Below are 15,877 nucleotides of genomic sequence, written 5' to 3' on the forward strand. Positions count from 1 at the left end.
CCTTCGGGGTGGGGCAGTTTTCACCGCGTGGCAGGAGTTTGAATCGCTCTCGCGGGTGCCGCGCTAACGGTTTCCCGTCGCCACAGCGCGGCCGTTGGCCCGGCCTTTCCCTCGGGCACGGCGAAGTCACGGTGCCCTTTTGGGCGGTCCTGTTTCCGAACCGGGGTGAGCCGTGTGGTGTGAGTACCTGGCAGAGGGGTGGCCGGGCTGGCGTCTGCGGCGGCCTCTCGACATCCAGGCCGGCAGGGACCTCCGGTCCCGCGCGGCGCGAGGGGGCGGTGGCTAGCCGGCCGCGAGTCCCTCCCCGGCTGCCGGCCAAGCAGGGAGCGCCCGCGCGCGGTAGCCGCGTCGCTCGCGGCCGGAGTGGGGGGCAGGTCGTACTCAGCGTCGCTGCCTTCGGGCCTGGCGCGGTTATGACTCCCACCCCCCTTTCCCCTCCTGCCCTGCCAGGCCTGCCCCGTCGGCTGAGCTGCCCGTGCCTGTGGTGGCGGCCGCTGCGGCTGTTGTCGGGGGTGGGTTGCTTGGCTGAGTGAAAGCGCCCTTTAGACTGACTAATAGGAGTGGGTTTGTCGCTTGTTCTTTTAGGTGGGTCATGAAGTCCTGAAGGAGTTTATAATCCCGGATTTTTTAAAGTGATTCCTTGCTTGTTTCAGAGTCAGTCTGTATTCGCAAAAAGAAAAGGAGTACTTGGGGCCCCTTAGAGACTAACAAATTTATTTGAGCATAAGCTTCCGTGAGCTACAGCTCACTTCATCGGATGCATACTGTGGAAAATACAGAAGATGTTTGTTTTTATACACACAAATCATGAAAAAATGGGTGTTTACCACTACAAAAGGCTTTCTCTCCCCCCCCCCACCCAACTCTCCTGTTGGTAATAGCTAATGTAAAGTGATCACTCTCCTTACAATGTGTATGATAATCAAGATGGGCCATTTCCAGCACAGATCCAGGTTTTCTCCCCCCCACGCCCCCCCCAAAGAAACCCACTCTCCTGTTGGTAATAGCTTATCTAAAGTGATCACTCTCCTCACAATCAGCAGGAGAGTGGGGTGGGGGGAGAGAAAACCTTTTGTAGTGATAAACACCCATTTTTTCATGATTTGTGTGTATAAAAACAAACATCTTCTGTATTTTCCACAGTATGCATCCGATGAAGTGAGCTGTAGCTCACGGAAGCTTATGCTCAATAAATTGGTTAGTCTCTAAGGGGCCACAAGTTCTCCATTTCTCCTTGCTTGTTCTTACCCCAGAATTTCTAATGGATCTGGAAGGTAGAAATAGGGTGATGACATCACAGTTAGTAACTATCCCTTCTCACCACCTTTCCCCCCCATGCTGTAGTTAATTAGGTGTTAAAAAGACGATTTCTGGGTGTTCAGCACCTTTCTCTCCCCCTGCCCCAAACAAGTAGTCCAGCAAAAGTAGTGAAGGCCCATATTTGACATTCTTGGTACTCTTAAGGTAATAAACAGAAAAAATAAAAACAGAACCGTTTTGGGCTTTATATGCCCTAAACAAGCAAAGGGGTACAATCCATAGTGGTGCAGCTTCAGGGCACCAGAGAAATTAGCAGTGTTTCTCATGGTGGAGTGTGCTCTCCTTAGTTGCTGCTGATTATTCAGGCCCCTTCTTTAATTTAAAAAAAAAAAAGGTTGGAGACTTTGTATTGTAATAGAGCTTGGCACACCAGAGTATATACACTGGATACAGTTAATTCATATTCCACATTTAACAATTAATAGGTTTTATTATAATATTTAGAGGTGTGTGTGTAACAGCAAGATCAAACCTGGGACATCTGGAGCTTAGTGCATGAGCCCCTACAGCATGAGCTAAAAGCCAACGGCCTGTTAGGTAAGGCTTTAGAGCAGACTCATTTTTTCTCTCTCTCTCTAAGTGGTCCCAGTGTCACTAGATGGAACAGAACACCATACCCAGGAGACGTGTGGGTTATACGTGCACCTACCCCCCTACCCCCACCACACAATTGACAGCTCTTGTTATTCTTAATCATTCAAAGTGGCTTTACTGAAATACTTCTTCCCTGTCCCCAAACAGGAAATAATTGATGAACATTGGAGTATTAAGAGAAAAATAAAAAGGTTTTAAAGGACACATTTCTAGGGGCTGAAGGAATAATCTTAAGTAATACTTCGAAGTGAAAGGTAACTGACTTTTTTGTGTTTTATCACTTTATATAATATTGGTAGATTTTACACTTTATTGGATATCTGTTCTTAAATACCATGTTTTAAAATGTTGCTGTGATTCTAGGATATCTAGTTGTAGGTCTGGATTGTAGGGAAAACTTTTAATGTAAATCAAGCAGTTTTGCATAAAAGTGCACTACTTTCTTAGGCTGTAATCCTGCAAATACTTACTTGCTTAACTTGACTAACACTGAGTAGTCCCACTAAAATCAGTGGGACTACTCACAGTAGTGAAGTTAAGCAAATGTTGGGACTTCACTTGGCATCAAAATTGCAAAGCAACTGAAAATATTTTTGTTAAATGGTTATATTTAGAAAGCAATTATAATTCAGGGATGGCTAGTTCAGTTTTGTAAATGTGGGAGAATTGATATACACTGTGCAAATCGTATTAGCATGGTATTTCCTTATTTGTGATCTGACACTTGCTTTTTTCTGTGCAGTGCCTTTCTTATTAAAATCACTGTATACATATTTTAAACAACTTCTTTTTTTTATTTATCATTGGGCTAGCAGACAGACTCCAGATTTTCCTTGTGTTTGGATATTTTTTTAAGACTGCTTGTAGATCTTTATATTCATAGCAAAAGTGTTGCTTATAATCATGAACAGTGGAAATCAATTTGTGGAAACTCTGAAGAAAGTTGGTTATCCAAAAGCTGCTCAACTTAATGGAGAAGACTTTGACTGGTTGTTTGAAACTGTGGAAGATAAATCATTTTTGGTGTGGTTTTGTGGAAATGTGAATGAGCAGCATGTGTTAGCTGAAAAAGAACTGCAAGCTTTTGATGCTCTTCTTAAATCTGGCAAGCCCATTTTAGAAGAAGAGGCTTTGGATGAAGTTCTTAAAACTTGCAAAACCTTTGATTCAAAATCAAGTAGCATGGAAGAAGGAGAACTTCAGAAGCTAGAGGAAGAGTTTCAAGCTCTTCAGAAAATTAAAAACCTAAAAATTCATCGTCGTAATAAGCTTCAAATGATGGCCTCAACAAACAGCCATATGTCACTGAAGTTAAATGATAAAGCAGAAGAAGCAGCTAAAATTCTGAAAGAGGGACAAGGAATTTTCACTGCTGTAAATACTAAGATAAATAATGAACTTCACTCTCTTACTGAAGGAGTTAAGAAGTTGACCTTTTTCTTCACCTTTTCTGACTCAGAACAAGGGTTAGGTCCTCATCCAGTATATTTATCCCAACTTGCCTTGGATAAATATTTGTGTCAGGAAGAGAAAAGCACTGCAGCACTTACTTCATACACAAAAAAACAGTTTTTTCAAGGTATATCAGAATTGGTTGAAAGCTCAAATGAAGAAAATTTCCAACTTGTAGATATAAGCAAACCATTAATTTGTGATGAGAACAATGAAGTCTGCAAGGAGAGACTTGAGATGGCTAGGCTGCAGATGGCATATATTTGTGCTCAACATCAGCTGATTCAACTGAAAGCTAAAGATATAAGCATAAACTCAGCTGTACAATGGGCAGAGAATAATCTTCAATCCTTAAAGAACAAGGTAAGCTGTTAAAGAGAATTATGTAATCTAGTGGAAGTCTAAAAACCTAGACTTGTTCTGGATTTAACAAAAGAATAACTGACGATTACTCACTTTTTAACTTGAATTGTATTTCTTTAGTAGTAATAACAAATTTTAATAGTTATGAAATAGCACCAGATTCTGGTGCATTTAGCAAAATATAATTTCTTAGGTATCCAATGGTGGTAATACCACATTTGCTAGCTTTCTATAAATGTAGTAATTCTAGAAATATTTTTAAATAGCTGGTTGGTCCTTTGATTATGTACTGTTGATTTCATTTGATCGATACTATATGACAGAATATACATGCAGAAGGCTCTCCATAATATATGAATACAAGTAGAGGTTGAGTTTAAAATTTTTGTTGCGTGTTGGGCAAAAATTAAAATAGGAAACATTTTCCTGCCCCTTTTTCTTGTTTAGCATAACTTTTTAATACTTGCCACACCCCATCTTCCTTTTGTGTGAAGAATTTTTAAAGTTACAAATTACTGTTTTGAATCTGGCTAATCACAAATAGGATTCCGTTTGACTAAAAAGATTTTATCTTCCTTTATTGATCAGACCATTCAGGATTTTCTGTTTGTTTACTTTTTGGAATGGTAGTTCTAGATGTCCCTTGACTTTCACAGAGGAGCCATCATTCCTTGGGAGAAAGAAGTCTGGTGGCTGGGAAAGTGGGGGGAAACAAGGATCAGAGGTGTCTGCAAAAGTTTGGCTGACTGAAGGAAACATTTTGTTTGGGAGGTTTGGCATGGGGAGCTAATTTGTAAGGCAAGAGTTGCGTGCAAGGGAGCTGGGTTGGCCTGAGGGAATCAGATTGGAGGCCATGTCACACTACTAATGGAAAACGCTACATACAGAACCAAGAGGAAAGGGTGGGTTAGATAAGACTGGTATCTCAAAAAATTTCCAAAATAAAACTCCAGTCATTTTGGAATCACCTTATAAAAGTGTGGTGGTGGTTTCCCTCCCCACCATACAACTTTAAAACCTTGGTTATTTATCTGGTACCATAAGAATTGTTTGCATATGGCATAATGGTTCAGGCTACGTTTTAGTCACGGGTATTTTTAGTAAAAGTCATGGACAGGTCATGGGCAGAAAACAAAAGTTCACAGGAACCTTAGTCAATGGGAGCTGTGGGGCCATGCCTGGCTGCCGGCACAGGCAGCATGTGGAGCTACAGGAGCTGAGGGAGAGGAGCCCCCACCCAGGTAGGCAGCGGCTCCAAGCCCTGAGCCCCCTCACACTCCAACTCCTGCTGCTGGAGTTGGGAGGTGGGACAGAGACTGCCCCAGCAGCAGTCAGTGCGACTGACCCCGGGGCTGCCCGAGCTGCTCAGGCAGCTCCTGGGCCAGCCACACGGTGCTCCTGCAGATGTCTTGGAGATCCTGGAAAGTTGCAGAATCTGTGACCTCTGTGACAAACACGGAGCCTTAGTAATGATTGATGAGTAGGACTGTGGTTCTGGTAAGAGAGACTGCAAAACATGTTTGTTAAAAGTTTTGTTCTCTTGGATAAGAACATGTCTGCCTGTTCCTACTCCTTTCCTCAGCAGCACAGAGATAGCTAGCATTGTTGTGAACGAGGTCATCAGGCACTACCTTCGGTGGTTGTGATTTTCATTGTCCTGAAAAACTTAGGTATTAAAGAAAAGTGTTTAACGTATATACATTGTGATTCACTTTTAATTGTATTTACTTCTCAGACATAAAAAGGCTCACATTGTCTAAGATGAAAAGCTGCCAATTCTAAGTAAAATACAAACACAATAACTGAGCTGACAAATGACCATTTTTAATCTAGCCTTAGAGACTGATATGCTAATGTTTTAGCTTCAGCACCTAGTTTATTATGAAATATTTAGAAAACCAATCTGAAAATGTGGTAAAATACGCTGCATGGTGTGCTGTCTGGACATCAGAGCAGGTATTAATTAACAAAACTCTGAACTCAACTGTTCTGTCCTCTGATTTTACTTCCATAATTTTCTACCACTTTGATTCAACAAATGGTGGCAGATTTAGGGTAGAAATCTGGATCTTCAATTTTATGCAGTTTATGGTGTAGGATTATGTTGCAGCCTATTCATGTTACAGAAGTCATAGGGTTTTGAACCTGAATTTGGAATCAGTCGTGTTAACTAAATAATGGAAAAGTTCTATAATTTCTTTGAATTATTTTTGATTCCAGTCTCGCTTGTTCCAAGTTTTTTTGTAATTATTAGATTATGCCAGATTTCCATGTGACCGTAGAGTCATCAGCCTGTAATCTTTCTGTGTAGTCTCCTCCACTTGATTTTGGAAGTTTAGTTTCTTTAGAGTTTCTTGTTGTGTAAAACATGAGCTATTGTTTTGATCAGTCCTTCTTGTGCTTACTGAAAACAGCATACTTTAAGATAGTTGTACGCAAATATAAAGACAAAGGTTTTCTTGACTGTTCCATCTAGTGTTACTGGAAAATAGAGGATCCAGTCCCCATACAACCAGCTGTGAGGCTGATGGTGGTTGCAGAAGAATTTCTGAATTTCCAGAACGTATTTTTGGCACCTCAGGTGTATTTTCAAAAGCTCAGACACTGCATCTCTTGAGATTAAATCATCATTATTTGTTTTATAATAGGATTGGGGCACTGTACAGACAAATAAGACATTTATTGTTCAGAGAATTATAATCTACATGTCACATTACTACAAGACACACAAACAAACTGGTTGGGGGCAAGTATAGATGGTGAGAGCCATAACATTAAAATTTAGCTGAAAAGAGAATCTCAAATCACCCACCATTTGCCCAGTCAATACCAGAGAGAAGTGACTTGTAGCCATCACGTTAATTCATGTACAGTATTTCTATTTATGGATGAGTAACTGAGATGAACCTGATAAGTCTTCATAAAAAGACAGAGCTTCTGCTATCAGCAGTGTTGTGAACCCATTGTAAACTAGCTTCCATCAGCTGAGCATGTTAGTTGTCGTATTTGTACATGAAGGATTTTCACTATGCAAAATTTAATATATATTTTGTTCAGCACACCTTTCTCATTAACTGCCAGCAGCAAATGGTTTAAATTATAACACTTTAATGTTCTAAGATGGAATCCATTAGTAGGTATTGAAATATTCATATTTGAATCTATTTTTTATCTCTGTAATAAAATATCTGATTACTTTCCACAGTCCTATGGAAATATTTCTTTGGGTCTTTCCTTAATCTTACATCTCCTCAGCTATTTTCCATTTGACTTGTTAATTGTATGATCCTTAATATGGAGTTAAAACTAAATTCTTTAGGGAAAATGGGAAATGCATGGAACATGAATAAAAATGTTAGTCGTCTTTGAATATGTTCTTACAAGTACTTTTGCTTTTTATAGACTTTTGGAAAAGAACACCACCTTGAGGCTAGAATCTGTAGCTTAAACAGTGAAATTTCAAAAACAAAAAAACAGCTAACTCAAATAAATAATGAAATACTGCCTTCCCTGGTGAAGGAGAATGCACAGCTATTGAACATGCCTGTGGTGAAAGGAGATTTTGATTTGCAGATTGCTAGACAGGACTACTATACATCAAGACAAGATCAAGTATGCAATCAGTTGCTAAAACAGAAAGCATCATTTGAACTTCTTCAGCTAGCTTATGAAATTGAATTGAGGAAACATCGGGATATCCATCGTCAACTCGAAAACATAATACAAGATCTGAAACAGAGCAGCAAGGCCCTAGAACAGAGACTGGAGGTGATGTCTGACCCACTTATATCTCAGCATGCAGTACCAAGGAACACTATTGATTCAAGGGATGATGTCTCTCATAGGTAAATGTTGTACAGTGGTTGTCAAACTTTTATATGAAGTATTATGTGGGAGCTAGTAGATCTCCGTATAAGTTGCCTACCATTTGCCATTATAATCTTCTTGCTATCTCTTACTGAGACGCTCTAATTAACTGCAAGAGGCCTTTAAAATTCCTACCAGGGACAAATCCGTGTGGCTAGAGACTTGCTTTTACTTGTCCTGTGAAATTCTGTTTGGATTTGGCTGAAATAGTTCAAATTGCCATTTCCCTCCTTTCCATGGTATTGCTCCGGAAAACTTTAGCAGCATGCCAGAATAACTGAGTGTGACTGTTCTAAGGCCAGGCCCATGCTACAGTTGGGGCAGTAGAACACACTGAACTGGGAATACCTAGTACCAGCTAGAGCAGGGTAAAGAGGGCGAGTACCAGGCTGGAATGAACTGCCCCTTGGATCAAGGATGAGGCCCCATCAGCCCAATCCCACCCTTTAGGTTACCATCGGGGGCAGGATCCTTTCCATCTCTGAAGGGAGTACAGAGCTGGGTTTGGCTCCCCCCCAAATACTCCCAGGCCCAACATAGCCCCAGAGACCACCGCCCTACATTGGAATAATAGGATTCTCCTGCTTTTAGCTAATATAGCTATCTAGTCCTGTAGCTCAAGTGGTCGGAATGTGGTGGGGTGCTGTAGGTTCAGGATTCAAACCCGGCTGATGAGACACATTGGGGGCTTTTGTTCCAATTGTATATTTATAGATTTATTTTTACCTTTAAAAAAAAACCTATTAAAATACATAGCAAAATAACTATATTAAAATAACACTTTGATTATGGTGAAGCTCTCAGAAGATAAGAAAAGTTGGATTTATGGTTCCCTGTACAATTTTAATTCTGCTCCCTTGGTAAAACTGCATGTATATTCATAACTTGAGTCTCATGGTATTTGGGTTTTACTTAAAGCCTCAACTTTTTGAATCCGAGTATTACATAAAAATCTCACTTTTCATTTAAAAACAACAATGAAGTCCTCATGGTTGTGCAGAAAAGCTTGAAAACAAGAATAGAGTGCACCCTAAAGGCTCAGAAACCAAAAGGCACATGAAAAGAACCTTTGGCTTAAAAATTAGACATATTTGTAAAACACATATCTTATGATTTTGGGGGGCACAACTCATGAGTTCTGAATGTTTGCAGTTAGCAGTAACTATGATACGGTAGAACAGTGATTCTCAACCTGAGGCCCAATCAGCACAGAGCTCTGGCCCATGTGACATCCTCAAGGGCCATACAAGTAGTATTGGATGCAGTCCACAATAGTAAATAAGTTGAGAAACCACTACAGTAGAACCTCAGAGTTACGAACTCACCAGTCAACCACATGTCTCATTTGGAACTAGAAGTATGCAATCAGGTAGCAGCAGAGATGAAAAACTAAAAAAAATTGTTTAACACAGTACTGAGCTGTACTTTTGAGTTTTTTTAAGTAATTTGACAGAGTAAGGGAACTGTTTCTGTGCTTGCTTCACTTAAATCAATGGTTCTCAAATTTTTCTACTCGTGACCCCTTTCACACAGAAAGCTGCTGAGTGTGACTCCCCCCTTTAAATATATAAAAACATTTTTATATGTTTAACACCATTATAAATGCTGGATGCAAAGCGGGGTTTGGGGAGAAGGCTGACACGTTGCGACCCCCCACGTAATAACCTCGTGACTCCCTGAGAGGCCCCGATCCCCAGTTTGAGAACCCCTGATTTAAATTAAGATGCTTAAAAGCAGCTTTTTTCTTCTGCATAGTAAACTTCCAAAGCTGTATTAAGTCAATGTTCACTTGTAAAACTTTTGAAGGAACAGCTATAATGTTTTGTTCAGAGTTAGTCTTCGTTCCTGAGGTGCTCATAACTCTCAGGGTCTACTGTACAATCTTTAATAACATGATTACATTTTTTTTCCCACCTAATGCTATAAGAATGCAACACAATATTATTTGCTGAGTAACTGCTATCCCCTCGATGCAGTCAATTAAAATATTACCTTTGGCCTAGTTCCCTCTTCATATTTAGTCATAAATGCCATGTTGAAAATTTAATGAAGATTAGTATGGATTCATGGCAGGTATGTCAAGGTCCAAAAGTAGATTGATTTACAGAGAAACTGAGAGTCTCCCATTTCCACTGAAGTGAGTGTGAACTACAGTTGCACAGCACTCTTGAAAAATTAAGTCGTATTTTATTTGGTGTCAAAATAGGGACTGAGATTTAGGCACCCCAATTTGAAAATGTAGGCCATAATGTACAAAACTGGCTTTGTTTTGATTCAGATTAGCAGGTACAGCAGTGTGAGTGGGTTGGGATGCTAGAGAAGTGCAAGGTAATGTTATTCTACAGATCTATAAACTACTAAGTGATAAAGATTTTCTTTTTAATACTGTTAATTATATTCAATTTTTGATTGTATTGCTAAAATAGTAGAATTTATGGCAACATAGAGCAGTAACAGTGTACTTTTGGGACACTGATGCGTCTGAATTTGGTAAAGAATACCATTTTAAATAGGTTAGCGGTTGAGTATCTAGAGTTCTACCATTTACAGGAAGGAACATATGTTACAAATTCACAAGTACTCTATATTTGTAGGGATACTTAAAAATTACTGCCATTAGAGAGTTATCTTAAAATTCACTCCTGTCAGAATCAGTTTTACCATCTATTAAACGAGTAATTCCTAAGATTACTGCAACTGAATAGAGGACAAACATTTTTCTGATTTTTTTTTTTTCAGTTTTTTTAATGTATTTGAAAGTACTTTGTGGCTAGTTTCACTGCTTACCTTTTTATACAGTCTTTTTTTCTTGTTTGTGTAGGTTTTTTTTCTCAGGGAGAATTATTTTTCAAATATAAGAAAATGCTTGCTGAAGCACAAAAATTGGCAGTGGGACTTGGGTAGGTGTATTGTCCTCAGACTACTTTTAAACTAATTGTTTTTAATAGACTAGATTTCAAGATGACAGTGTCCCTTTAATTGTAGCTTGAAATATTTCCGTCTCCTACCAACCAAGGCTTAAACCAAAAAATTAGGGTGGTCTTAGAAGTGACCAGGAGCAGCTCAGAAGTTAGCAACACGCATCACTCTGACATTGTTGGGCAGGACTGTACTTGCCTTTTCATCAGAATGACTTCCCAGAGATGAATGTGCAAAAGCTCTGCCTTACCTAATCAACTGATGGCATAAATATGTACTGAATTTTTTAAAAGATGAATGCTGCATCTCAAATTTTTGTCACTGTAGGCTATACCAGCTTTTGGAAGGAGAAAATCTGAAACAACAATTGTTCAGAACACATGAAGGCATTGAACAAATGGCTCAGAAATTAAAGCAAGACATTACTTCAGTGCAAGATCAGCTAGCAGTATCTTCTCAAGAACAATTTCTCTTTTTGTCTAAGCTGGATAGTGATTTAGATGCACTTTGTGACTCTCTGTATTGGGGAGGAAATCAGATCTTGCTTAGTAACCAGGTAAGTCCTTATTGTAGAATTACAGCTATTGCTACATTAGTAAGCATATTTTGCAAATGATTAGTTATACAGACAAAAGGGTCTGAACATGTAATGTAATATATTTTTATCTATTTCATGAATTAATACTTCCTTTTGTATTGAAGTAAAAGTAGCTTTTTTCCAAATGTGTAATGATTCATCATTAGCCATGGCAGTTTAACAACTGATGTATACCTCTTTGTAGGGTATATGTTTCATCAGAGTATATTATGTCATAAATTGCATCTATGAATTTCTAATAGAAAAACTTAAGATGTTTCTTTCCTGCTACTGTGGTATGGTTCGATAGAAATCTTTGGGCTGAAATATAATGTTACACTACCACTTTAACAATCTATAGTAATATTTTTTCCTGGTAGCAACTCTTTCTAAGAATGTCTTTGTTCTGTGGTTCATATAGTGCAGGGGAGGGCAAACTATGGCTCGCCGGCTGGATCCGGCCCATCATGGCTTTCAGTCCGGCCCACAGGATTGCCAGCCCTGTGGTGCAGAGAGGTTAAGGCAGGCTCCCTGCTTGCCCTGGCCCTGCGCCGCTCCCAGAAGCAGCAAGCACCATGTCCCTGCGGCCACTGGCGGGCTCGGGGTCAGAGGGCTCCGTGCGCTGTCCTCACCTGCAGGCACCGCCCCCACTGGCCAGGATCTGGGAACCGTGGTCAATGGGAGCTTCGGGGGTGGTACCCACAGGTGAGGGCAGCGTGCAGCGGAGCCTCCAGCCTCCGCTCTGCTGGAGCCGCTGCCAGACATGCTGACCGCTTCTGGGAGCGGCATGGGGCCAGGGCAGGCAGGGAGCCTGCCTGAGCCCTGCTGCGCGCTACTGCCGTTCCAGAGCCGCTTGAGGTAAGTGGTGCCAGGCCAGAGCCCGCACCCCTCAGACACCCCAATCCCCTGCCCTGAGCCCCTTGCCACACCCTGCACCCCAACCCCTTGCCATGAGCCCTCTCCTGCACAACACACCCCCTCCTAATGTAATGTGGTCCTGGCCAGTGACTAGGCTCCATGATAATACAAATAGTAATAACAAGACATTTGCATTGAGTGCTTATAACATAATAAAATGAATAGCCTACCTGCGCTGCAAAAAATGAAGATTAATTCAAGCTATGAAGCAGTGAAAGATGAAAAAATACAGGTGCCAATAATCTGGTTCCAGTTTAAATCTACAAAGTATTATTTTTGTCTAAGTGCGAGGAGTAGTTTGTAGAATTGTAACCACTTTTAATGTGAGTAAAATTGTTCTACCATCTTGATCCAATACAAAACAGATGCATAGATTCTGATACCCTTGTTCACATTAAGTACTAGCTGTCTCTCTTTGTAATCTCACTTAGTTGAGTGGGACTATTTGTAAAGTAAGATACTACTCAGTGTGAGTAAGGGTATTACAGTCTGGCCAGATGAGCTCTATAAATCAAATGAGATTCATTACCTTGTACTTTTGCTTCCTTTCATTAGGCATATCCTGTGTGCTGTGCAAACCTGCCTCCAAAACTTAATTTGTTTTATATTTTAGTTGAATTAATGTATCAGCAATGCAAATGTAATAAACTTTCCTTTTTTTCTTTCTGTTAGGAACTAACAGAGCAACTTTATCAACTAGAAGTGAACTTAAATAAACTAAATCAGCTTATTATGGATCTTCTTGCTGATGTAAAGGCCAAAAGAAAGGTTTTAGAGACACATACACTGCATCAGATGGAAAGAAAATTGTATGTGTATTTTTTCAAAGATGAGGACTATTTGAAAGCTATTGTGGAGAAGCTAGAGCATCAGTCTCAGGCTCAAACCATTGGACTAGAGGATTAAACATTAAATGCATCTTTGTTCTACTGTTAAGATGTGGAAATATTTAGTGTAGACTTTTTATGATTCAATGGGAAAACAAACTGTTTTGATAAGGCTAATAATGATATATTAGTTTATCAAGAACAGACTGTAAGCCCCTTTTTATAGCTTTTGGCATACAGAGACTTTGGGCTCATACTTCAGTTTTGAGGGTTTGCTTTACAAGAGAGAGGGAATGCATTAAGTATCTAGATACTGCTAGACTACATATTATCCTCTATTACTTAATGTGCAGAGTAAATGCAGATTCCTGCTTCCATGATGTGCTTTTCCTTTGTCTTCAGATGTTATGAAATCCTCTTCATGTGTGATCTGCAAAGTTAGTGCAGAGAGGGCATTTTAGGGGTTGGAACAGCTTTTAAATATAGTATGCTTCCTTCTGAAGCGGATGGTTTTCCTAATAGTAAAATTTTACAGTAATTTCTGTCCTGCGATCCTTTGAGAGGACGTAAGGTGCAGTTGTGCAAAAGTGACAGCATGTTTGGTTATAGACCAAGTGTGTCTGCATTTTTTTTCTACAAACTGTCCAAAAATCCTTTGGATTAATTGATTGCCCTTCTTTCCCCTTCATGCTACTCTTCCTAGAATCTTGAAGCTCTAAGAGCAAGAGTTTTGAACTTGCCTTTTTTAGCAGGGTGTCCCAAGGATGTTTGTGTTCAGCAGATAATTAATCTGCTATGGTCTGTTTCTTTTTTTGGCTCACTCTAGAATTTGTAGTAACACAAATTTCAGAATGTTTTAATAACTCTGCCAGAATTATTGAATTTTTAATAAGAAAGATTTTTTGGCTCATCAACTGCAACCCCAAGATATGTGTAGCAAACTATGTAGGAAACTTACTACAGATTAAAGAAAATTTAATGTGATTGCACACAATTATGATGCCTTTTCTCTACCGTGTCCATTGGATCTGGATCCTGATGGGAGCAGCAGTTCTTGCTTTCAGGTCATATACAGATATGTTTATAATATGTATTTGATAAAGGGAAGCAAATTAAGACTGACTATTTTTATAACTTCAGGTAAAATTATTTTTAGCGTATAAATAACATTTTAAATTTGTTTTTAACTGTAAAATTGTATTTGATTACCTTTCATGTTTAAATGAATAAGAGCATAACCTCTGTTAAAAGTATTAAGTACTTTAAAATATTTGACGTTTGTAAGTCTGCACTGTCTTTTTTGAACCCTGTTAAATGTTTAATCATCTTGACTATAAACATTAATAAATCATATCAAGGGTAAAAACACTACAAGTTAATGGAATGTGTCCTCCTACACCCTTTATTAAAAAGAAAAAACACAATATGTGCATTTATATCCTTAATATTAAGTGATTTAAATCCACAAACATAAGAATGTTTCAGATTAATGGTGGGATTTGGTTGTGAAATGCATAACATTTCTATATATTCTGATCCATGGTATATTGTACCTTTTTGCCTGCCAAATTCTAAATCTGATCTAGGTTTGCCACCTGAGGTAAGACTGACCCCTCCCACAAGAGAAAAAGGTTTTTTACATTTAAAAAACCTCTTCCTTTAGGGAGAAGCTACAGACCTAAGGAACAATCTCTTGGCTGTTTTTCTATCCAAGGTAGGAAAAGAGGCTTGGTCATGACTATATGACCATTCTTGACCTGAGACACATACTGGACAGAGATGACCATAGGCATTGCAAATGTTTCTCCTGAGCTAAGATGAGTGGTTCCCTTTAAAGAGGGAGAAAATACTGTCTGATAGAATTTGATTTGAAAATGTACTAGTCATGTGAAGGGAGTCAAGATTGGCCAGTGAATAGTCAAGACCTCTGTATGGGAATAAGTTATTTAACCACTACTGAACTGCCAGTTGTATCCACCAACACTATGGAGTTTGAACCCCAGTTGAGAACTTGACCCCCTAGAAATACTGTAAGGCATGCTATGTAAATATTTGTAATATGTTGTAAATGGTTCAAAATGTTATCCCTATTGTCTGAGTCTCCATGTTATAATTTACACTGATAGTCTTCTCTACTGACATGAACGATTTTGCTTCTCATGCTCCCCAGTGGCCCATGTGATTACATTCTGTACTTACGTTGCATCTAGATATTATAGAATGTGATTAAATGCAGGTCAATTGAAATATAAGATTCCAGACCAGTAGTAATATATGTGGAGGTTTAAACATCAGAGAACAATTGAAAATGCTGAACTTTGTGTCTAAATAATCAGCTCTTCTTTCCATCTTTTAATGATGTTTCAGCCTTCTGAGGTTTTTTTGCTTTTAGCCTTAAGACTTGAAAACTGTTTAGAAGTTTGTGCTTTGCTGTAAGGATAGAAAGTAATGAATATCTGCATGCATTAATTTTTAGATCTTCATTAGAAAACAATGTGGGAGACTTTTCAAAGACACATGACATTGATTTGGAGTTCTTGTCAGACTGATTCTTAAAGGCACTGTGTGTTGCTGAATACACCTCTTAAAGGCTGTGACTACCTCTTTTTGAAAATCTGTTGGTAGCGTGTATCAAACTGTTTCAATCATGCTTCAGTGCTTATTTCTCTCAAATTGGCAGCTGCCAGTACTCATAAGAAACTGTTTGACAAACCAATGTGGATACATGGTAGTAAGGGAAAAAAATCAGTTTGTATATATTAAAGTCTCTAGGTCAGTGGTTCTCAACCTATTAACCATTGTGGACCGCATATACAGTTCTCTGTTATGTGGGCCCTGTCCACACAACATATATATATATTACCTGTATGGCTCTGAGGATGTTACATGAGCCACAGCTGTGTGCTGATTCAGCTGCAAGCAGGTCACAGGTTGAGAACCGCTGCTCTAGGTAGAGGGTGGATATACTAGATATTATGTATGCATTATCCATTCCATCTTCAGCCTTATGTAATAGATGCTAATTATTTCATGATCTTAA

The 15,877-nt window shown here is 39.2% G+C and overlaps 1 protein-coding gene across 3 annotated transcripts; it reads left to right on the plus strand.

The window, feature by feature from the left end:
- The first annotated feature begins 29 nt into the window (after positions 1–29).
- Positions 30–14,443, plus strand: HAUS3 (HAUS augmin like complex subunit 3). 3 transcript variants are annotated; one of them, XM_077815930.1, is made up of 6 exons: positions 30–165; positions 2,062–2,168; positions 2,727–3,729; positions 7,132–7,574; positions 10,843–11,071; positions 12,683–14,443. In XM_077815930.1, the coding sequence occupies exons 3-6, from the start codon at positions 2,818–2,820 to the stop codon at positions 12,914–12,916; spliced, it is 1,818 nt and encodes a 605-aa protein (XP_077672056.1). In that variant the 5' UTR covers positions 30–165; positions 2,062–2,168; positions 2,727–2,817; the 3' UTR covers positions 12,917–14,443. The 3 variants fall into 3 exon arrangements, with proteins under 3 accessions (XP_077672056.1, XP_077672057.1, XP_077672058.1); XM_077815931.1 differs by having other exon boundaries at positions 2,730–3,729; XM_077815932.1 differs by having other exon boundaries at positions 44–179.
- Positions 14,444–15,877: the final 1,434 nt, after the last annotated feature.

Source organism: Eretmochelys imbricata, chromosome 4, assembly GCF_965152235.1.
Source record: "Eretmochelys imbricata isolate rEreImb1 chromosome 4, rEreImb1.hap1, whole genome shotgun sequence".
NCBI classification, from domain to species: Eukaryota; Metazoa; Chordata; order Testudines; family Cheloniidae; genus Eretmochelys; species Eretmochelys imbricata.